At 35.3% G+C, this 24,064-nt stretch overlaps 3 protein-coding genes across 4 annotated transcripts; 1 reads left to right on the top strand and 2 right to left on the bottom strand.

The window, feature by feature from the left end:
• The first annotated feature begins 3,081 nt into the window (after positions 1-3,081).
• Positions 3,082-6,191, top strand: LOC132618752 (mitochondrial pyruvate carrier 1-like). Of its 2 annotated transcripts, XM_060333752.1 has the most exons (6): positions 3,154-3,240; positions 4,165-4,236; positions 4,426-4,533; positions 4,624-4,678; positions 5,231-5,366; positions 5,869-6,191. In XM_060333752.1, the coding sequence occupies exons 3-6, from the start codon at positions 4,441-4,443 to the stop codon at positions 5,906-5,908; spliced, it is 324 nt and encodes a 107-aa protein (XP_060189735.1). In that variant the 5' UTR covers positions 3,154-3,240; positions 4,165-4,236; positions 4,426-4,440; the 3' UTR covers positions 5,909-6,191. The 2 variants fall into 2 exon arrangements, with proteins under 2 accessions (XP_060189734.1, XP_060189735.1); XM_060333751.1 differs by lacking the exon at positions 4,165-4,236 and having other exon boundaries at positions 3,082-3,240; positions 5,869-6,125.
• A 1,785-nt stretch (positions 6,192-7,976) lies between these two features.
• Positions 7,977-19,035, bottom strand: LOC132618751 (26S proteasome non-ATPase regulatory subunit 2 homolog A-like). The gene is made up of 26 exons (XM_060333750.1): positions 19,017-19,035; positions 18,764-18,923; positions 18,042-18,142; positions 17,070-17,190; positions 16,936-16,995; positions 16,743-16,810; positions 15,799-15,841; positions 15,325-15,390; positions 15,080-15,118; positions 14,912-14,994; positions 13,337-13,451; positions 13,059-13,133; positions 12,637-12,795; positions 11,745-11,852; positions 11,560-11,664; positions 11,335-11,475; positions 11,147-11,251; positions 10,768-10,989; positions 10,457-10,570; positions 10,162-10,377; positions 9,801-9,860; positions 9,595-9,708; positions 9,423-9,508; positions 8,951-9,059; positions 8,667-8,845; positions 7,977-8,512 (listed from the first exon to the last, which is right to left on the bottom strand). Exons 2-26 carry the CDS (start codon positions 18,887-18,889, stop codon positions 8,437-8,439), a joined length of 2,691 nt encoding a protein of 896 aa, XP_060189733.1. The 5' UTR covers positions 18,890-18,923; positions 19,017-19,035; the 3' UTR covers positions 7,977-8,436.
• A 3,039-nt stretch (positions 19,036-22,074) lies between these two features.
• Positions 22,075-23,855, bottom strand: LOC132616994 (uncharacterized). Its single transcript, XM_060331832.1, has one exon. It carries the CDS (start codon positions 23,762-23,764, stop codon positions 22,328-22,330), a length of 1,437 nt encoding a protein of 478 aa, XP_060187815.1. The 5' UTR covers positions 23,765-23,855; the 3' UTR covers positions 22,075-22,327.
• Positions 23,856-24,064: the final 209 nt, after the last annotated feature.

Raw genomic sequence — 24,064 nt, 5'->3', positions numbered from 1 at the left:
GTCAAGAACAGAGAAAAACAAGAGAGAAACTGAAGAATGACTATCTCAATTTGTTGATCTAATACATCAGACTACATAGATAGTTATACACAAGAGGAATAAGAGATAAAAGAAGCAAAATATCCTACACTTAATGTAAATTCTACCAAATATTCTATGTAATATTCTCTAGTTAATGCTACACAATATTCTACAATAAATATAAAACATCTCTAAGTATATTTTCATATATCTAGAGTATCTCTATTTATGTTGCCAATATTCACAATATCATGCTAATAGTTTTGTTATTGGTAATTAAATCCCTTCATATAAATTGGAATAAAGGAAGTAGTTCTGATTAGTTAAAGCTCATTTAGATTATTTTATTTACTTGATTGTAAATAATCATTGAATGTTATACGTTTGGTTAATTTTGTTTATCATATCATATTATTATACTAGAATAATTGTACACGTGCTTCGCGTCAATCAATAGAATTGTATACAAGACGTAAATATTAGTTAAACGATATCTTTGAACTATAAAATAGAAACTAAAAAAATTGCAAGTTACTCAAAATGATGAAGATTGATCGTGCTAAATAGTTTAATGCTTCTTTTACCTCTGAACTTTTAAGTTTGATATTGATACATGCAACAAACTGTTGAAGGAAAATTTATGTGATTTAGAGAAATTAAATTACATGTAGAAAGCTTGACATAGAAACAATATGTACAGCTTGTTCAAAGTGATAAACATAAGCTGTTTAACATGGACAAGTTATGAGAAACAAACATGTATAAGTGAGGATAACAAAGTTTTGTAGTCCAATAACATGGAAATTTCAACTATAAAGCCACTTGGGTCTTTGTAGTTGGTCTATGGTATTGATTTTGTGGCTCACTTTTACCCCTTAGTCCATGGTATGACTCTTTGCGGATCATCCACCTTTATCCTTATTAGATTATATTTTATATTGTTCGTCCTTATGCATTTTAGTGAATTTAAGCAATTTTTAAGGACCCGTTTGGCAATTAGAATTTTTCACCTTTTTTTCAAAAACTTATTTACCTTTTTCCCAAAATTATTTTTTAAAATTTGAAAATCAGCGTTTGGCCGTGAAATGAAGTTGTATTTGGAATTTGAAAAACACCTAAAATCATATTTTTACTTTATTTTTTTTCACTTTTTTCACTTTCAATACATTCAAACAACCAAATATTATTTGCAAAAATTATAACCAAACTCCATCTTTAACTCTTAACTTTAAAATTCCAAAAGTGAAAAATATTTAGTTTTCATGGCCAAACGCTTACTTAGAGTCATATTTCATGGCCAAATATTTAGAGTCATATTTTTGTACATAAGTCATCCACATTCAAATTATCCCCATTAGTTTGGACGCAGCCGGGGCTTATTCCACTAGTTTATCCATAGGTGTCAATTGTCATGAAAATGATGTAACGTGTCCCGGTTATCCTATTCTAAACGCTCCTTGGACAGGGAAATGATGTGATAATGTGGGGATGAGATCCCTCCAATACAGTTTCCTCAAGTTTTTCTCAATGAAGTGGTGGATGATTGCGTTAGAGATTAATTTAAACCATTACTCCTTCCGACTCAAAATAAGTGTTATCTTAGCAAAAATTATATTAATTAAGAAATCAATAATTATGATGTGGAGTTTATTAAAGTATTCTTATTTATTATATCTTTTTTGGGCATTGAACAATATTAAAGAGGACAACTTCTTTAATGTTAGGCATACTGTCAATTTTTGTCTTGAGTTCTTAGGGTGACACTTATTTTGAGATAAATATTTTTTGATAAGACGACATTTAAATTGAACTTAGAGAGTAATAATTTAACCTACGGTCCAAAAGCAATTTTGCACGCACATTTTTGCAACTTTTACTCACAACCTTTTGTCTAATTTTTCATCCATTTGAATGCAGAAGAAATCCGAGATGTGCAACTTCCTCTTCTTGAGCTCGTTTTTCCTTTTAATTTTCTTTTGTTTAATATCAAATATTTAATTGAACTGAAATTTCACATTGATTGATTCCTAATATTAGATTGAGATAAATTAAGAGTTGTAACAAACTTATTTATTATTTATTTTTCTTCCTTTAATCTGTCACCTTTTTTATAAAAATAAAATAAAATTTTGAGGTGAGATGAACCCGTGTATGCTGGAAGAAACAACTCATGTATTGCGTGGAAGATAAGGATGAATAAGGGGAAGAGTCATGAGTGGATTGAGATGATATGTGTGTAAACTCACTTTAAAAAAAAAAAAATGTTGCAAACCCGTTTCTTACAATATAATCAGGATGTAGATTAGAATTATTAAATAGTTTAAACAAAGTTCATCCATTTGTGTGCAAACATTTTTTTGGACCGTAGGTGAAATTATTAGTAATAGTTTAAACTTTAAACTAATCTCAACCTTCAAAATGTAAAGTGAACACTTGGCAATCATGAAGGTAGGCTAGAAAAGTCTTAAAATTTGGCCAAAAATTTGGCAACGTACGCAAACCATTTGGACAAACATTAAAGAAAAATTAGGCTAGAAAATGGACTCCCAACTTACCAGAAAAAACAATCAATCCCTTTGTCTTCATCTCTTGAGACATGACCAAAGATTTTTCTAGTTACAAAACAAAATAAAGATGACTTGTCAGGCAAAGACAGCCGTAAGGTAATGAATGATGCATTCATGCCTTTTCCTCTGCCTAACTCTGGTTTGCGATTTCAGCAGAATTCAGTGCTTCAAAATCAAAACGTATACATACATATATGTGTAAAAAACAAGTTTAAATAAAATTAATTATGTATTTATTTTTATTTTTATGACAAGGGAACCTGCAGCCGCTACCCTTCGGGTGCTCACATGGTAAATCCGCTCTTGTGTAATAACTCTCAAACCACACAAGAGAGATAAACTGCATTAGGCAAGCCCTTATGCGACGAGCTCGACCGAAAAAGCCCGCCGGGTTTCAAACCTCAGACCTCCCATTTGAGAGATATTTGTTCAACCAACTCAGCCACCCTTGCGGGTAAAATTAATTATGTATTTAAAAATTCACGTTTAATTTAGAACCCACAATATTAAATTCTGAATATAGCTACCTACCTTCTCAAATCACAAAATATAAATCCATACCCTCATGCTTCTCCATCTCCAAGTATATATACGCTAATAGTAGTCATCGTTTCAAGTGCTTTGCTTGCACGTCTCATGCATGACACAACTGGTAAGCCCTTTCATCTAATTTTTCGTTGCTCTGTTTATTAAGATTAAGTTTGCACAAAGTATATAGAAGATATCTTGGTTTTTAGTACTTCACAGAAAGGTAACTCCATTTCCTTTATAAGTTTGTTCCTAGCATTTTATGGCTTCACTCATAGAGTTATTTAAGTTCTCATAGATTTCTTGTTATAACATATATATCTGGACTAGCGTATTAAACAAAGATACAAATGGTTCCCTTTCTCGCATTTCCTTTCCAGATTTTCCAATTAATTTTTTTATCCAGAAACTATATGTAATAACGAGAGATGAAGAAACGTCTTGCTGTTGAAAAAGCATGCTTATATTTGATTTTTACTTAGAGAATCAATAATCTTAACAAAAACAAAAACCATACACTTGCCCATATATGCTTTTAAGGGATTAGCGATAAGCTGTAGTTTACTTTTTGCCTTTTTCTAACATTATTGAAGTCAATCGGCCTAGATTAGTTGGGTATAGAGATTATACCTGCGTAGAACTACTGCTTCCTATAGCCAATCTCCTTCTTTGAGTTAAAAGTCTGTTTCATGGGTGCTATTATTAACATACTTTTGATTAATTTGAATGATATTTAAATAAGCATAATGTTTCTTCTATATGCTTACATAATAGATTAAGAAAATTGATTTCGAATACAATTGATTAAAGGTGCCCTTGATTAAATCATAGAATGCATGTCTATTCAGAACCTTATTTATTCTCTTTCGGCATCATAGCTAGAAAAGGTCATATGTCATGCAAATCTTGGTGGAGTTCTTAAAGTGCACAGGAGATTTTTTTTAGGAGGAAAGTGATCTGTTTTGCATTTCTTGGTATACCAACACCTAATGAAAGTCTGTATTCATATTATAATTTCAACCAGATATCTTCTTCTCTTATTTATTAGTACGTGGTTGAATTTGGGTCAGCTTAGACGCACCTCGACTAATTTGTTACCTTCCACCACCACAGTTATTAGGTAACAATCTGTCCACCCAGGCTTAGACAAATGAAGACAATCACCTGATATTTGTTTTTTAATCGCTACTGGAATTTGAATACTAATCTCCCATAATCTTTCCCACTAGTTACACCTTTGAGCGGCGGCATATATATATTCTTTTGGTGAACAATTTGAAATGCTTGTATTTTGTTTTGTTATATGCAGAGAGAATACAAAGTCATGGAATCTATCCGGGCATACTTGAACAGTCCTATGGGTCCTAAAACAACTCACTTTTGGGGTCCTATGGCCAACTGGGGATTTGTCATCTCTGTATGCATTATTCCCTTCATCATCTAATTCTTTCAAGTCACATCTCACTATAAAAGATGGACTGAAATATTAACAAATTGATTATGTTAGGGAATGATGGATGCAAATAAGCCCCCAGACACAATATCTGGCAACATGACTGCAGGTGAGCTATATACATGGCAGATTCATTTCTCAATACTTAGCAGAACTAAGAATTTTAATAAGAGAAAGAAAAAGAATGCAACACGTTAGATTCAAACTTTGAGCCATCGTTGTCACTATGCTAAAGCTATCTTTATGTCGAGAGGATTTATATAAATACAAAAAAAAAGAGAATTATTTTTGCAGTATAATATTTCCTTAAATACTAGTAACTCCTCCTTTGTTGAAATCCTAGATCTGCCTCCATATGTGAGACATGACTTTTGAAATACTTAACACCTTCTGCAGCTTGCGCGTGCTTTTGATTTCTATGTACATGAATGATTTCCTCATTCTCAAAATTGTTCCATCTCTAAATCTTGAAATTGAGCTGAAGTTATAATCACTGATAAGGCAATGAAATTTTTACACTAATAGTGCAGTTTGACAGGGCGTAACATGTTTGTTTTTGAAGTTTTCATATTAGGCTTACTATAAGCTAATTCTTAACTTGATGGTGTAAAAAATCTCTTTAAAGTTTTGACTTACCTTTTGTGTGTTTGACTGCATGCAGTATTGTGTGTATTTTCGATGTTGTGTATGAGATTTGCATGGATGGTGAGGCCTCGCAATCATATGCTACTAACTTGCCATGCTGCAAATGAATCTGTGCAACTCTACCAACTTTCTCGTTGGCTCGGACATCAACGGTATAGCTTTGATCATCAATCATATAATGGGAGTTTGCGTGAAAGTTTAACAAATATAGAAAGACACTCTTTATTGGACAGTCCAAAAAGAAAACTAACATACTTAAATTCGAACTGAGTATTAATATATTGCAAGTTTAAATTTCTGATTCTAAATATATATTTCCCATTCAAACACCATTTCTTTCCAAACACACGTACTCCTAACAATTGATATTTGAATAAACAGCCCAAAACCACATAATACTTCTCAACTTGTGGTGTGATACCTCCAATATATGTATTTTCTTACTTGGAATTATTTGCAAGTGCTCGCACTCATTAGGTTGTACTTAAGTCTTTGAATTTTAAGATCAACTATTTCTCTGTCGCTTTGCATCACTGCGAAGTGGGAACTTTTGTAGAAAGAGTTTTAGTTTGACCTGTTTTTCCAGTTTTATTTTCTTGTCTTTCATTCTGGTAATGAAAACATAATAATTTTTCGCTTTGTTATCATTTTTAGGAACCTCCAACAGAAGGAAGACGTGGCAGCTTTCAAGTGACTTTATTTACTTTTTTCCCCCAAAAAAAAAATAGAAACGTATTAGTTTCCCACAAGCTTAGTTATGTACCAAGGAAATTGTGTAAGCATAAGAACCTTAAACTACTAGGAAGCGTGATTATAGTGCAGAAGGAATAGGCCATCAGCCTTGTTCTCTTTTGCACTTCAAAACTGACTCTTGCACTAGTAAAGAGTGAAATTAAAACCACTTAAAAACAGCAGCTATCTAAACAGATTGCTTGGTGTATTAAATATCATGGTTGAGAAAAGCAGATTCTAAGGAAGGTATAACTATGCTATAGTCTGAGTTAGCAAAATAGTTAATCAAACAAAGTCTTGTCTGACTTGCACGTTAAACTGTTAATTGAATTAGACAATTTATTGACATGGGTATAGTTTAGTGATACTACTTCAACGTCTCAAAATGTTGTTTGAGATCATAAATATAATCCAAGGCTTCTTTTTTCGCATAGTAGTCAATTATCTGCACATTAAACCCATTCCAACATAATTTGTTTAAAATTCTGCACACATAAGACTGAAGCAGAGGCCAAGGGGACTGAAGCCTCTTTTTTTTTTTTTTTTTTTGAATAACAAAATTCAATGGAACCTTACTATTAGATGGTCAAAAATTATTTGTGCACGTTGTGTTACAAAAACAAGCTAACATACTTATGAAATTACTATGATACCTGCGAATAATCTATGTTTGACGAGAAAAGTCTAGCCTAAACTGCAGCATGGAAAATCATTCCTGACAATCTAAATGTAAACATGATCAAGGTTGCCAAACAGTTTGTGAACTTATATGTCCGACATCAACTCTTTACAGAAGCAACAAGTTTTTTTTCAACGTAAATCCATGTCTTCTAAACGCCTTGATTAACTTGAAAATGTCGTAAGTTAAATGGGAGAGAAAAAGCAAAGGAAATAGTTGCAAGCAAAATAATGTGGGACGAAAACAAAGTGGTGAATTCAACTCTTTAATGCTAATTTTTCTCACTCAAGTGTAACTGTATAGTTAAAATCTGGAAAGTGGCATTGAATTTGTTTTCTGATTTCTGGTTACCATTTCACTTAAATCCAAGATAATTCAGGAAAAAAGGCCAAGCAAACTCAAAAGAAACCCAGCAATTTTTTTTTGTTCATACCCAAGTGAGAGAATACAAGAAGAATCAGCCTAAGTAACAGAGAGAAAATTAAGGAAGTTAAAAAGAAGAAAGAGAAAGTAAAAGAAAAGAAAAGAGAAAATAAGGAAAAGAATAAGAAAACAATATTAAAAAAAAAAATATATATATATATATAATGAACATGTGTCAGGCGTGTGAACTTCACTCTCCAACACGGATTGACATTTTAAGGGTGTATATATTCCCTTTTTAAAGTAGTCCAGGGGGAATAGGACTCCCATGTAGAAAAGGTGTGTAGTTGATAATTTGGTCATACGTTGATTGGGCATTTGGCCATTTTCTCTAAAAAGAAACCTCTTTTCTTCAGAAACTTAATGCCCAGAAAGAGAAATGTGTTATGAAGAAGCTCACTTTTCTGTAATCTTAGTCTAGTTTGTTCATTGTTTTCTACTTTGTGCAGGTATTATCGAAGCATTCCAAGGTCTGAGTGAGTCTGGCGTTTTCAGTCCTGTTATTTCAACTACTCACATACAAACGTTGGATTTCTTGTTCAGAAAAGAGCCAACATCGTTGTTTCTTCCAGCTTTTACTAGACAGAGCGATGAATCTTGTTAAGTGTTGACTATTGGGTAAATGTACTAGATTAAGGATATAGTTTAGATTTGAGGTATAGTTTAGGGATGTTTTCGGCCATAAACTCTGCTAAGAAATTTGGCTCATGCTGTTATGCGTTTCTGGAATTTATTTTATGACGATAGATAAACGACAATCAATCAAGCATCTAATTTAGTCAGATACAAGTTCTCCTTGATTCCCTTCACATATCTATGGTCGTTGTAAAGGTCACATGAAAGAGCAAAATATTCATGCAAGAAAATATAGTCCGCTTGAACTTGTCTAATCTCGACCCTTTATCTGATTAGATTAGACCCTCCAAGATTCTAGTTCTCCTCAATCTTATACCGAAATAATATCATGATTAAAATAGCGACTTTCGCTTTTACATAACCTTATAAGCTATGCCTGAAACATAAGGTCTGATGCCAAAACCGTTACAAATCTCTCCATCAGATACACCCTGAACAGATAATGTAACAATGATTTCTATTTCACTTTAAGCAATAAATAACTATCTGCAACTTTACACAGAACACTTCAATGGGACAAAAGGAAAGAACACATCAGGTAAAGGTGTGCTGCTGAAAAACCAACTTGGAAAGCATAGATGGACCGGATCGCCTCAGTTGCCACCAAAACGTTAGATATGGATCTCACCGCAGAGCAACTTGAGCAAATTAGACAGCGTCATCGACTGTCTCCTGCCATTCTCCCTTAAATAAATAACGTAGGCCATCTAAAACTTCTCGGCTCATTTCATTCATATACCTCATTGAGGTCACTATTGATCATCTGTGTAATCGGGATTCTCCTTCAAGATGACGAAGCCTTCAAGAATGGGCGAGAGCGGAATGTACCTGAGCGTTGACAATAAATATGATAAGACAAGAAGCTACAGGAACGACACTTGTTAAAATATTATGACAGGAATCATCTGAAGGCAATTTTTTCTTTTTAAAAAAGAAAATGTCTGCGGACAACATAGTAAATTCCAAAGCATAAGAAGTATACTTCTCGGTTGCGAGCTCAGCTCGATCACCGGCAGCAAGGAGAACCGGGGTAGAGTGGGTCTGGAAACCAGTAATGGTCTTGGGTCGACCTGCCTGACCTACAACATCAACAGCTTGGCCAACACGGACAGGAACCGACAAGGGTTTCAAATTTTCATCCAGAGTCAGCAGCATCCTTGGCTGTGAAGCCAGAGTGAAAGGACATAAAATTAGGAGATGAGGAAGCCGGAAAAGGACAAAAAGAAAACGGAAAAAAGGAATATGCTTGTTCAACAGACAGCAAACCTGCATAGCTAAAGTCAGGAAATAAAGAACATAGTGATATTTCCCCAAGATAATGGCCTTCATATCAAGACATGCATGCAGCAGTGTTACCAGCCCGGCCAGTGCAGTCCTGAAAAGGTTCAAAGGTGGTCAGCCATGAAACACTGCAGAGGATCAAAGAGAGAGAGCTCATTAAGCTTGAGCCATATTCTATCAATCAGTTCATTAAGCTCTGAATATTGAATGGTCGTATTTTATTTTATTCTTAAATCAGTTTCTGAAGAATAAATTTAACAGATCATTGTAACAGTTTGCAGTTTAATGCACCGTGTTACACATGAAGACTAGAACTCGCCTCCATTGAATAAGAAAAATCATTTTCAACTCGTTATGGAAGCACTTTTTAAACACTCTATGTAGACTATAGATAATGCTAGCTCTTCCATACATCAATATGGAGAACCACATGCAAGTTGTAGAAGAGAGGGCTTACGGAGATAATAGGAAGTGTTCAGAATGATATGGTGAGAGAGTTAACAATCCCTTTCCCAAATGAACAAGACCTTGGGCAATCCGCACCTGCAGAAATAGTTATGCAAATGATCAGAATCGTAAACTTAATGTTATAGAGTTGCCATAATAGAACTAGGAAAATTAGTTCTTACACAGAACAGAAGGTTGGCTTCTTTGTAGTAGTAACTGGACAGATTACGCAGCATGCCAGCTATTCTGGCATTGTTTGTTCCTGCACCTATCAATCCCAAAGAAATGATAGCAGCCTACATACAGCATTTAGATAAGCAGTTCAGGTTTGAGAATTTCTTTTTCGTAGTAACACAAATATCTTCTTTCTGCTGTTCTTCAAACATACCATAGCTACTTCGGAGTCTGAATCATGACTAAGCCTGCTCAGAGTGTCCATCACATTGACCTGTCCGACACCAAGGAGCAAAGTTATGCTGGCACATGACCAAAGAAAAAAGAAGAGGAAAAAGCCTGGGCATCTACTGCTTATGAGTGAAATACCTAACCAGAATACTTAAAAGTAACTCAACTCTAAAGAAGCAACAGAAAAAGGGTAAAAGGAGGAGGGTCAACGGTAAAGATATTTTCCAATTTACCTTTGGGTTTGAAATGCAGAACCAGAATACTTAAAGTGACTCAACTCTAAAGAAGCAACAGAAAAAGGGTAAAAGGAGGAGGGTCAATGGTAAAGATATTTTCCAATTTACCTTTGGGTTTGAAATGCAGAGGAGGGCAAGAGCCAAAGGAACTGCTCTTCTGATATTTTGCTCCCCATACTGCAAAAGGTGTTCTAGCGAGCGTATGGCCATTTCGAGTCCCAGTTCTTCAGCCATTGCTACCATTGCAATACCAAGGACAGCAGGTCCCTGGAAGGTTTCACCCTTCTCAAAATGTTGGGCACATTGACCAAGAAAATGTTGGACCTGAGACATTGAAACTTTCAGTTATTGCTGTTACCCTCCTGAAACCACTTAGAAGTTAGAAGCACAATTCTCGTACTACCTTGAGCACATTGCCTGTCCCAGCATAGGCACAAGACTGCAGGGTCATATCGCAATGCTTTCTAATCTTTTCATTGAAAGTCTTTGAGACCTCAGCTGTAGCCTCAACACTTTCCTATATAAAAAAAAAAAACGACAGATGGATCCAACATCATTATGGCTAGAAAAAAAAGATCTGCAGGATCTCACATTTCACTGCAAGAACATTGATCCGCAAATATCCAGGCTATTGGGATTCTAAAGTAAGAACTGAAGTTAATTATACTATCCCTCTCAAAGTTAATGCCAGCTATACACAAAACATTCGGTTACCTGCTTTCCAAGATACAGGAGACCAAGACCAAGAGGCAAAAGGCGGGCAAAGGGCTCTCCTAATTCTGACTCACTTCGTTCCATCAATGCAAATATGATCGCCTGAGCAATCTCTTCATTGCATGAACCCACAAATACCAATCCCAATGATATAGCAGTAAAGGCAAGCACATCAAGGGACACCTTACTATCTCCAAGTATTGGGGTCAATTTACTACGGATCTGAAAATAATTAGAGCCAATTAAATAGTCATAAATCTGTAGAACCTTCCATTGTACCACATATAAAGTTTTTACACGGTAAACCTATTGCTAAACTACAAAAGAGAAAAGTAAGTTTCACGTCCCACACAAATCAAAAGACAACTAGGAGCTCTACCTGCTCATTCTGAGAACCAGCATAAGCAAGACCAAGGCCCATTATAGCACCGATTCTAATTGAAGCATCCTCTTTGTCTATGTACTCAGCTAGAAGTGCCAATGCCTGCTCAAAACAATTAAATTAAGATCCAGGTCTACCAAGTTTTGCAGAAGAAAAATAGTAAAACACAACATCAAGGAGCTCACAGGATCACATTCATTCTTGATACCACAGTTCACAATCCCAACTCCTAACAGTGCACCGGCGATGACGTGGGTATCCGTACTATGGAAATACTTGTCAATTTGTGCAAGACCAGAATCAACATCCCAAAGTAGGATCATACCCTAAATGTTTAGGCAGGAACAATCATTAACACAAGATAGATAATGAAAAAAGAACAGTGACACCCAACCAGTAAAACTACGCACCAGACTTGCTGCTGCACTAGCTTTTCCATGTTCTTTATTTTTGAAAAGCCAGCTTGTGGACGCACCACCACTTGACGCCTCTGACGGTACTGTCATCAACTTATCCTGAAGCAGAATATAATGTGAATTTAAAAAAAAAAAAATGTATATAAAAAATAATCTAAACCAACAGAACCATTATATACCTGACCAAAGCCAGCATTGACAAAAGCATTGACAAATGTAGAGGCCAAATTTTGTCTTGCTGAATCTACACTCGCTCCCGCACTAGCCCGGCCATCGAGCAAATGTGGCTGATAAATTAAACCAGAGGGATTTAGCACAAATTTTGGTTACCAATGTTTTTCTGTTTGCACGGAGTGGTGATAGATAATAAACATAATTTGCCAAACAAGCTCTTCTTCACCAAGGATACTAGGAAATAACAAACAAGATATTTTGTTCGCTTATCATTATTTTTCTTTTCTTTCTTCTAGTAGTAATTCAAGGAGCAAAAGGAGTATTGAGATTGCCTTTCATTGGTAGTGGTAGCAACAGGATGAGTGAGAAAAAGTATGAAATTATGGGGGAAAGGTGAAAATTGGTCTGCACTTCATAGACCAAATATTGCAAAACGCTGCAAGGTGAATACTTTGCCCCAACAAAAGGTTAACAACATACATCTTCCAGGCAATGTCAGGTTCATATTTTTCAGGGATACTAGGAAATAACAAACAAGATATTTTGTCCCGCTTATCATTATTTCTCTTTTCTTTCTTCTAGTAATAATTCAAGGAGCGAAAGGAGTATTGAGATTGCCTTCTTTGAAAGTGATAGCAACAGGATGAGTGAAAAAGTATGAAATTATGGGGGGAAAGGTGAAAGATTGGTCTGCACTTCGTAAACCAAATATTGGCAAAACGAAGCAAGGTGAATACATTGCCCAACAAAAGGTTAAGAACATACACCTCCCACGCAATGTCAGGTTCATATATTTCAATTAAGGAATAATATATTTCAATTAAGGATTAGAGAACCTATGCAACAGTAGATGCAAATCAAGCGTGACGAAGAAAGGGTATATTAGAAAGTGCAGACCTTGTATATGTCTTCAGGGGTTTTTGCTTCCATCACTTCAATATCGCGAGCAAGTGTGAGATAGCCTTCACTTAATTTAGCATTGTTAATAATCTCCTGTAATCCTTCTCTTTCTTCATCTTCTGCACACATCTCTTCATCAAGCTCAAATGTCTGACCCTGCATTCCCAGACATTAAATCAGCAATCTGAGATGAACCATCGATGACAAGACTGATTTATGTCACAAGCTATAAATCCTGTACAAATAGCTCTCTGGGGCAGGGAATGCGGGGTCAGGAGATGAGAGAATTATTTGGTAGTAAAGGGAATGGAGGACGTGGAAAAGAAAGAGAACCCAATGAAATTCAAGATGGACACAGGAAAATCCACACAGGGACATTGAAAAAAAATGACAAATAGAACAGAAAAATGGAGACTTACATGGCGAGCAAGAATGTAACAGAACTGCTTCTTCCGCAGAAGATCACCACACGATGTAAAAACTTGCTTTACATACTGCAAACCAAACCAAAAAAAAAGGTAAAATCAACTTATACCCTAATTTCAAATTTCAAATTTACAGATACACTAGACTCTCAACTTGCAAGAAAGCAGATCCATTACAGTATTACACTTTAGCAAATATCCCTACACTCTAACAAATGATGTTTCTTTTAAAGAATGGGAGGAGAATGAGAGTGGTATTAAAAAGTGCAGACCTGCATGTTATCCAGGTACAGTGCAGTCACTAGTGCACTTGGATACTCCTCAAATTTCATATAGATAGTGTATGCAATATCAAGAACCAACATGTCGTCAGGTCCAGGAAGGTATCTGTTAGACAGCAAAAATCATGAGTTCTAATGCAGAGGTCACAGAGAATCTAATGCAGACATTAGATAATATGAGGACACGTGTAATCGCCAGCAGAAAACAAACAAAAGAAATGATGTATATAACACATTTTTTTGGTTTGATAAGCAACACAGTATGTGTCTTTATATCTTGGAAAGAAGCCACAGGAATTTTACTCCTTGGCTTCCACCAGAGAGGAATTGACCCATCTAAAGCAAGCTGAGAATCGGAAAGAAGGGCTTCGGAAGCACTTTGTTGCTCAAGCTAGACTGAAAATTTGAATATACTACTAACCAGAACACAACCAGTAATTCAGACTTCACTTATCTACAAAGTTATCCACTCCCAAAGATAGGCTTGCAAGGGGTAATGAGAAAGGATCACAGTACTCACATGCCTTCACTTTATTCTCGTAGGAGAACCCAACAGACTATAATTACCATGCTTCAAGACTCTCCCTGATATCCTTCTCAATTCCGAATTTCTTTTGTCCTTGATAAAACTATTGAAGGCGTCGTGTGAACCAGCTACTTTTAGAAAATAATTTTCAGGAAGTGGTAGGCCATCATCTCTAAAAGGTTAAAAGTAAGTAAAAATAATACAGTAAATTAAAAGGACGTCTCGGCAATGCCTCAAGGGCCTTGAATCAGTTTAGCGGTATAACACGGAATGTTATGTAGACGCATATCACGAGTCTGAATCCGGGCTGATGAAGCAGGTTTGATCTTCTACAAGTAGAGAAGGCAAGAAAGGAGCACGTTATCCACCGAGTTTCGAAGCTTGATACAACGGATTAGTAGGTTATAAAAAAAAGATCTTTTTCAAAGCAATTCATCAATTTTAATCACCCGATATAGCCGCAAATAAAACTATGTATATAAAAATGTTCATAGCACTAGAGTGGTTTGGCACTCCTGGTCAGCTTTCCTTTTGGTCCGTCTTTCTTATTGTAATCCAATCGATCAACCCCATTTTTTACATAGTTTCATTATCAAGCGAACACCAAAACTTACAGGTTGGTCGCGAACTGCAGATAAGTAAGGATGATGAGAATAGCACACAAGGGTGTAGCCTAGTCAAGGAAGTGGGTTCAGAACCACGAGATTGAATTCTCATTCAATTCCCAACAGAGGCAAAAACACTAGGTGATATCTTCCCATCGGTCCAAGCCTTGGTAGACAGAGTTACCCGGTGCCTATGCTGGTGGGAGGTATCAGGTACCCCATGCAATTAATCAATGTGCAAGCAAGTTGGACCGGAAACCTCGGTTATCAGAAGAAATGTCAGGGCGATGAGAATAACTAAGAGCGGCAATGAGAATAACTAAGAGCGTACACACTACATAAAACTCCAGCAAATCCAAATTTGCCAAGAGAAAATTCGCAGGGTTCATGTACTCTGACAAAGAACTTCCAAAATTGTGTCATGAGCAAACTCACTTTGCTGAACTGGTGAGATAGGAGCATGTCCTTTTGTAATTTGTACCATCAACGTGCTCGACTAAGAGATCAAGATCTTCAACCTGAAATTATCAAAGAGATATCTCACCAGCGACACACATGGAAACAGTACATAAATTAGGTAAAGACATGGAGAGAGAAAAATACCTCCATTAAAAGATCAACAGCCTCAGGTTCAGCATTATGCTGCGTTGCAGAACAAGATATAAGTCAAAAATTGGTACCCTTAAAACAAAAGAAAGGAGATGAAAAGCAATCTACGCTCCCGCATCAGAACAGGATAAAAGGAAGAAACTTTTTTTTTTTAATAAGGTTTTTTCAAAAAAAAAAAGGAAGGAATCTTTATAGCTCTATCCTGCAACTCAACTAATATTAAATCTGAAGAATGATACCTTCATGTGAAAAGCAACAATTTGTTGCACAAGCTCCATTAGATCATCAATTGAGGCTTCTTCACTCTGAAATAGTTAATGCATCATAAGAATAGAAACGGAAAAACCGATTAAAACCTAGATTTAGACATTATTGCATGATGTAGATGTAAAAAAACATGTCGGAACAAGATAAATGCTAAAGAAGGCATGATGCTGTTTGCAAGTTTTTATTTATAAACAATAAAATTTAGGTAAATGTCACAACCTTCAAGCAAAAGATTGTAAATATAAAACTATGTCCAGGTAAGAGAAACAATGACTTGTAAAAAGATGATAATAGGTACATATGTACAGTAGCAGTAAACTTAGCCTGAGTTGCAGATGCATAAAGTAACCAAACTCTGAATAAAGCATGAACAGCACAAACTTTAGAAAAACACATAGTAATATTCTTCTGAAACATTACACAGCAAAAAATGAAGGAGAACAAACCTGCCGTTTTCCATACTCTTGTGCAATTTCTCCAGCCAAGTTCCTGCAGAAAACAGTCAGTTAGCCAATACTTGAGGGGCAAAATCAATTGGGCGAGTTTTGGGAAATGAAACACAAGAATTCACACACAAAAAACGCGTATAGAGCTAGTATCCTAATATTGAAATGGAACACAATCAGAAAGCCATCTCATGCAGTACAATGAATAACTAGCATTAACATCACACCACCGTATCTTATTCAAAAAAAAAAAAAACACATCACACAACCGTATAGATTTACATCTTCGGATGACAGTAACAGTGATGTCCATGTCAGTTTGCATCAATCCGACTAATTCATTGGACAGCACACTAAATCGGTAAAACCCTTAGGCACAGGTGAAAGTTAATTCTGCCACTAAGGCTGGAGTAGATGGGCACGCACTGAATGTTGTAACAGGGATTTGGGCTTGGAATCTCCATGTAGTTACTCCTACAGCTCAACCCCCCACCCCACATTGGGGACAAGGGCATATATACACTTTACTACTGCTAAAAATTCCGTTCCCCTTAACATGAACCAGAACTCATACAAATCTATAGAGTTTATTTCCTGATCCTACATCAACTTAGCATGCAACTGTGCTAGGTACTTTGTTTCACAAATCAGCATATGCCAGTGATTTTATGCACATACTCCTGTGCACCACTGATGTCCGCCAAGACAGGGAATTAATATAAATACAAATATGAGCTTGTTTAAGAGCCGCACAGCACATAGAAGATGCAGATTTTCTGAAGTAACTTTTTGGTTGGCTATTCCAGAGTAAGTTCTAAATAATCGTAAATAATATTAACATGTTTTTAAAGAATCATAAATAATATAAATGGGAAAAAAGAGAAAGGATTAGGATACTTGAATAGGAGTTTAATAAGACAAATGTTACTAGCTTTCAAGCTTACCTAACGTATTCATGTCCCCAGGAACCAATTTCACCTTGAGAACCCAACAGTCTATACTTCAAGCTCTCCTGTAAGAACAAATAGAATTAATAATAGCCATAAAATAGATGAAGAAATTGTTAAAATCACACCAGCACAAGTAATAGCATATCACACATGCACAATTATTAAATAGACCAAAAACAAAACATACCCTTTCTCCTTCAGCAGACATTGTCAAGGCCAAAACAGAAAGTACATCTGCCAGAAGTATCTGCATGCAGTTGAAATTGCGTGAGTGGAATTTATTCAACTTCTACAACAGCTAATTGCAGTGCCAACTTATACCTTCAAATCTGAGTCTGGCATTTTCTCATAATATCCCTTCAGTGTTCCATAGTGGGGACGCAAGAACTTTAATGGTTTTGGAACTGATGTCATTGAGCTTGTTGATGTACGAATTTCCTGTCTATAACAAAGGAAAGATGAATAAGACAGAGAGACAAGAAAGAAATGTCCTTGCTTATGTAAAGGAAAGACCCTAAAAAGCTCAAGGATTGAAGATTTAAACTGGCATCTGATTTCTCATTCAAACTGAACTTTATAGCTTACAGACGGACTTTAGAAAAAAAGTGGTGTAGTGTAATCTTCTACAGTACTACTGAAACGTCCAGGATGCAACATTGAAATGTACACACTTCATATGCATGTAGTGCATGCTAATTCTCCAAAGGGTTATCTTTTACACATCCATGTATTCACTATCCATCAGCTGTAATGCCCATTTAATGGATGTCTGAGGACTGTCAAAGGGCATCACTTTCTGTAGGAGTTCCCAAAAGAACATGACAGCTAGCGATAAACTTGCAGCTATCACATCTAATGTTCAAGAACACTTGTTCTATTATAGGTGCATTGGCATATACACAACCAAATCATAGGGGAAAAGAGGAGGAAAAAAAGGGGAATGTGGGAGCATCTTCACGCTGCTATTACCAATAATGCAATAAAGCACCTTCTACCAGGCAGTTACCTGCCTTCCGGCATCCCAAAAAATTCCCTCAAAACGTCAAAGCAACATGAGTTTGCAAAAGAAATGAATCCAGAACAAACTACCAAAGCCCCAAATGATATTAAGGTCCCAAGTTCAGCTCAACAAAAGCTAGAACCTTTACACTATCTATAGCTGTAAATATTGTCCAACTTAAATGGTAACTCAGCAGCTCACCTCAACAACTACCCCTTCAACAGAATCCTCAATATCGCCATACCCGGTAAATACAAATTCCTAAAATACAAAAGAAATGCTGAAAACAATACCTCATACTCTCAAGTGCAACCTTCTGTAATCCTGGATCAGCATCTTGAACTCTCTCCACATACAGTTCCAATTGCTGCTTCAATGCCAAATCCTCCTCCGACTAATCCCAACAAAAAAATCAATTAAGAGACGATGAAAACATAATATAACCGATTAAATTTTATATTTTGATTCCATGATAACTCCCTCACCACAATACCACTATTTCTATCAAAAATTGTAACAACTCATGAATTAAAACCTCCAAATTTTCATTTTGCTCGAGTTAACTACTCCTCTATCCCAATTTAAGTGACTCTTTTCACTTATCCAGAGTCAAATTGACTAATCTTCCGAGCTAAATTGAACTGGATCAACTCAATATTTTAAAACTAAAATTTACATATTCAAAAACTATATGATAAATACTACTCCCTCTCAATTTATGTGGCACGCAAAAAGAATGTCACCTTTCTATATTTAGAAATAATTTAACTATATGAGATGATTTACCGCCGCACAAATATCTAAGGCTTGTTTTGGACTACAGATTTCAAAAGTCTTTCTTAAACTCAGTGCCAAGTCAAAATGATGCCACATAAATTGGGACGGAGGGAGTATAAGTTGCAATTTCTCTCCTATCAATATGATGAAAGAATGTTAGTCAAAGTTTGAATCTCGATAAGAGAAATTATCACATAAATTAGGAGAGGGAGTAATAGTTTTGATAGTTGATACTTACGAGATCTTCATCTTTCTTATCATCCTTCTTCTTTGAGTCCTTAGAAGGAATTTTAATGGCCGCTTCTTCTTTGTTGGACTTGTCACCGCTAGCACCTGTACTCTTTGGATCCGGTGTCTTTGACATTTCCTTTTTTTTTTTTTTTTGTAGAGCTAAAACCCTAGAAGAGAAATTGCAAGTAATAAGTACAAGTTATTGAATTGGATTGTGTTATTGAAAATACAAGTGAAATAAAGTGATGTTGAGTTCTGACAGTAGAAGAACAAAGGTTTTCGTCTACACCAAGGTAAGGTTGTTGTTGTACTTTGGTTTTTTGTTATATCTGTAGCAAATGAGGCAATAACCGGATCATGGTATGATTTGTGGGCTTTGCCACTTTAATGGATTAAGATGGTCATACTCTTTTAAGCCCAAAACAGTATTTTGTGCTGGTCTTTTATATTTGCCCTTCCAATGGGCTAATCGAACTTATACTGCATCATAATATCTACTTACAAGTTATGACAGCGCCCTTAAAAATTTATGTTCCTAAAAGCATAAGTTTGACTTTCAAGGAAAAAATTAAAGACAAGCTCATTTGAAAGGCAAAAATGAAAGGCCAGTCCATTTGTGTAAGGATTAAATTGTATGAATTGAACTTCAAATGGACTAGTCTTTAATTTTTGTCCTTTAACAATTGAAATTATGCCTAATGGGTATAAATTTCGTAAGGGAAAAATAAATATAACTTGTGGGATATTATAATGCAAAAATATAAATTTATACTCCGCAAAAAAATTGTTTGTTATGAAGGACAAAAATTAAAGACAAGCAAAAAATAGGAACAGAAGTGCAAATGACTACAAGAAACTGCACAAATTAGTGTGGGCTTGACACTGGATCCGGTAAGTAGAGAATCACTTGGTCCTGATAGGATTTATGGGCTTGCTACTTTAACAGCCCATCTTAGATTAAGACAGCACTGGATTCACTGGGCTCTTTCTCAGCCCTATTTTCGAAAAAGGGAAAGGTCAAATATACCCCTCTACTTTAGTTTATTGGCTAATTTTGCCCTCCGTTAGCCAAAGTAGTCAAATATACCCCTTTCGTTACAAGTTGGGGTCACATATACCCCTACCGTTAGCAAAGTTTCAAAAATACCCCTCATTTCTAACATATTCCCACGTAAGCAAGCCTAGTCATTGGAATTGGGTGACATGGACGCCACATGATATTTAACTTATTCTATGTGGTGCCTACTTGACAATTTTTTTAAAAACAATATAGAAAATTAATTTTTTAAAACAAATCTGAAAAAGAATGGCTTTTATTAAAAATCTGAAACTTTTTTGCTTTAATAAAACCCTTTTTTTAAAATATATTCTTGAAAATTGGATATTTTAGTTAAAAAATCTGGAAAAAAAAAATTAAAATTAGGAAAACTGTAAAGTATTTTTTTTTTAAAGTGTCCTATTTTTTAAAAAAAATCTGAATCAATTTTAAACAATCTGAAAAACTGATTTTAAAAAAATCATTTTCCAGATGTTTTAATAAAAATCCAATTTTGCAGAATATTTTTTTTAAGAAGCAGGTTTTATAAAATTAAAAAAAATAATAATAAAAACCATTTTTAACAGATTTTTTTTTAGAAAAAATCAATTTTCCAGATTGTTTTTAAAAAAAAATTGCCACGAAGGCACCACATAGAATAAGTGAAATGCTATGTGGCGTCCATGTCACCCAATTCCAATGACTAGACTTGTTTATGTGAAAATATATTACAAATGAGGGGTATTTTTGAAATTTTGCTAACGATAGGGGTATATTTGACTACTTTGGCTAACGAAGGGTAAAGTTAGCTAATAAATTAAAGTGCGGGGTATATTTGATCCTTTTCCCTTTAAAACATAATCATTATCATGGAGTGTGAAATTCGACAAAAGCTTTATGATAATATATTGAAGCTTCACCGGTAAAATTTGAAATTTCATATCAATGGTTATATTTCAATTACATGAATTGTAAATGATTATTTGTGAGTTTAACTATTAAGACGATCCAATTCTTTTAAGCCCCAAAAGGTAATAGATTTGGGTCGTTACACCTACACAAATTAGCTGAATGAACCTATATTTGGGAACTTTACATAACTATGAAGATTCCAAATACATTACAAATTTTAGCAAATGAGTATTATTTAGGATTGGGCTCCTCTCCATTTTCTCCAAGTTAATGGCTAAGATTTAATTAACTAAAATAAGACTCTAATCATGATTTATATAATTAATAATTTATCCATAAATATATAAAAATATTTTCTCTCTTCCTATTTAACTTTTTCTACCCAGCAAAATATCTTTGCTCATCTATGACCCAACACAACATAAAACTCGTTTTAAATTAACCAGTTGAGCAATAAAATTATTTTTTCACCTTCAACTTTAAATTGATTTCTAGTAAAAAAAACATGTGTTTTTCTTTAATCAACAGGTGAAATGGATGAGAGTGTTGTACCCTGAATTCTCCACAATTGCCAGAGACCAAGCATTTGATTACATAGAAGGGCCGGTGATTAAGACCCTGTTCAAGCAACCCATTTGCACAAGATGGAAGAACACTCTATTGCCTTGAACTAACCAAAAAATTATTCCCCGAAAAAGCCGATACAATAATACTTTGCTGGTTGGAAAAGTTAAATAGGATTCTAATGCACAAAAGGAATCCAAAATGGGACCCCAACCAATCCTTTCCAATTTTCTAGCTAAAAAGTATTCTCCTCTTACCTCTATAGCAAATACAGCAAAAGTAAGATGTCATGTAAATCTTTTCCTTTTTTACTCACTTTTTTCCTTTAATACAGTGCTAGAAATTGTTGTTTGAAATTTAAAATTCAAAGTTGAAAAAAAAAAATAGCTGATTATAATAAAATTCAGCACTCTTCAAAATTTTACTGCAGGGTCAATAATCACTTGTTTTAGAGCAAACAGGTCAATCGGCAAGCAGACAAAAAATTCGTTAATATATAGTTTTTTCTATAAGACAAGGTTAGGACTCTATATCTTGGATCACTATATTAATCTGTTCAATAGTAAAAATTGGTTCCCCCCGGGGTTAGCCAACTAAATTTTGGATTCTCCCCGAAAATCTTACAATGGGAGTAAATTGTTGCCTAACAAAGGCAAATTTAGTTTCGCCCCGAAAAATCTTACCACGGGAGTAAATTTGTTGCCTAACAAATCTATGCCCATTATTAAAAAAATAAATTAAAAAATAACAGGGTAAGAGCATGTCTCAATGCAGTTAACAGTGCAAGAAGCTATTAGAAATTGAAGTGGCATAACCAGGAGTGAAGCCTCAATGTCATTATAATAAGTTTAAAAAAATACAAAAAGTGTTAAACAAGACAAAGTTCCCTTGGTCTGATTTACAGAACTAAAAAAAAAATGTGTTTGCAGACACAAGTAGAACTATAATGCACAAACACTCACTCATAATAACTTAAAATTCAATCAAACTCTGTAAAATCTATTTCCATGTCCCCTGCTTTTGTCCTTTCTTCCTGAACCAATTGATAAATGTTTATCTTCAAGGAAGTTCATTCTCAGTGCCTGGATAGTCCTGTTGTCTTTTAAACTCCTCCATGGACATTTTCTCACCATTGCTACCATAAAAGTACTGGCCATTGTCCAAGAATCTTGTGTCACTCAATCCTTGCCTTTCAACCATATTGGCATTGTTATTGTAGCTGCTAACACGATTATAGTTCTCAGAGTAGCCATTGTTGTTGTTGTTGCTGGGATTCTCATTCTTGATGTCATGGTAGTACTTGCCATTCTCCAAGAATCTTGTGTCGCTTAATCCTTGCCTCTCTGCCATATTCTCGGAGTAGCCATTGTTGTTGTAGTAATTCTTGGAGAAACCGTTATTGTTGTTGTAATTCTCGGAGAAAACATTTTTGTTGTTGTTATTGTTGTTAGTGTTGTAATTCTGGGAGAAGCCATTGGTGTTGTAATTCTCGGAGAAAAGATTGTTGTTGTAATTCTCGGAGAAACCATTGTTGTTGTTTTTGTAATTATCAGAGTAGCCATTGTTGTTGTTATTGTATTTCTCGGAGAAAACATTGTTGTTGTAATTCTCAGAGTAACCATTATTGTTGTTGTAATTCTCGGAGAAACCATTATTTTTGTTGTAATTCTCAGAGTAGACATTGTTGTTGTTATTGTATTTCTCGGAGAAAACATCATTGTTATTGTTGTAATTCTCAGAGAAACCATTGTTGTTATTATTGTATTTCTCGGAGAAAACATCATTGTTGTTGTTGTAATTCTCGGAGAAAACATCGTTGTTGTTGTTGTAATTTTGGGAATAGCCATTGTTGTTGTTGTTGTTGTAGTAATTCTCGGAGTAACCATTGTTGTTGTTCTTGTAATTCTCCGAGTAGCCATTGTTGTTGTTGTTGTAATTCTCTGAGTGGCTATCGTAATTGTAATTTTCGGAGTAGCCATTATTGTTGTTGTTTTTGCTGGACTCGTCTGTATTGAAGCGGGCACCTTGGAATTCCTTGTCAAGAGTTTGAGTTTCTACATCATCAAGATTGGTGACAGTAGAAGGAACTTTCTGAGAGTGAGGACCATAAAGTCCATAAGGAGTATCAGTTAAAAGGGGTGCTGGTGCTTCAATGCCACCTTCCTCCGGTGCCCCTGCCGGTGTTGGCATGCCATTTTCATCAGGATCTTGATCGCCCGCTTCTGGTGCTGGTGCTGGTGCTGGTGTTGGACTTAAAGACGACAACGGAGGAAAAGTAAAATCATTAAAGATCGGTGCTGGTGCTGGTGTTGGTGACGGGGTTGGACTAAAAGATGAAAATGGGGGAAAGCTAATTTCATTAGAAACTGGAGTTGGAGCTGGTGAAGGGGATGCAGGAATGATCATAAACTTGCTTTTTCTAGCTTCAATTTGCACAAATGGAGTTGAAATCACCAACAAGAAGAAAAAAACCACTTGCTTGATGAAATGCCCCATAGTGAAAAAAATGAACAAAAAAGAATAAGTAGAATATTGAGGTATGTTGGTTTCTTGGTTCTCTAATTTTCTTGATTCTTGGGCAGAGTTTATATAAAGTAGTAATAGTGCAAATTTTTTGTTATATTTAGGCTCCGTGATGATGTGCGGAGATTGAGGAATTGCGGGAAAAAATTGTGATTTGTGGGGTAGGTAAAATTATGGCTTTTGATGCATGCTGCATGTGCTATTCCATTGAGAATGTCCGACTAAGAAGGCACCTTAATTATAGGCTGAAAATAAAGAGCATGATTTGGTCCA

This window comes from Lycium barbarum, chromosome 11 (genome assembly GCF_019175385.1).
Source record: "Lycium barbarum isolate Lr01 chromosome 11, ASM1917538v2, whole genome shotgun sequence".
Classification (NCBI taxonomy): Eukaryota; Viridiplantae; Streptophyta; class Magnoliopsida; order Solanales; family Solanaceae; genus Lycium; species Lycium barbarum.
The sequence above is the reverse complement of the archived record's forward strand: the minus strand, read 5'-3'. Positions and strand labels throughout refer to the sequence as shown.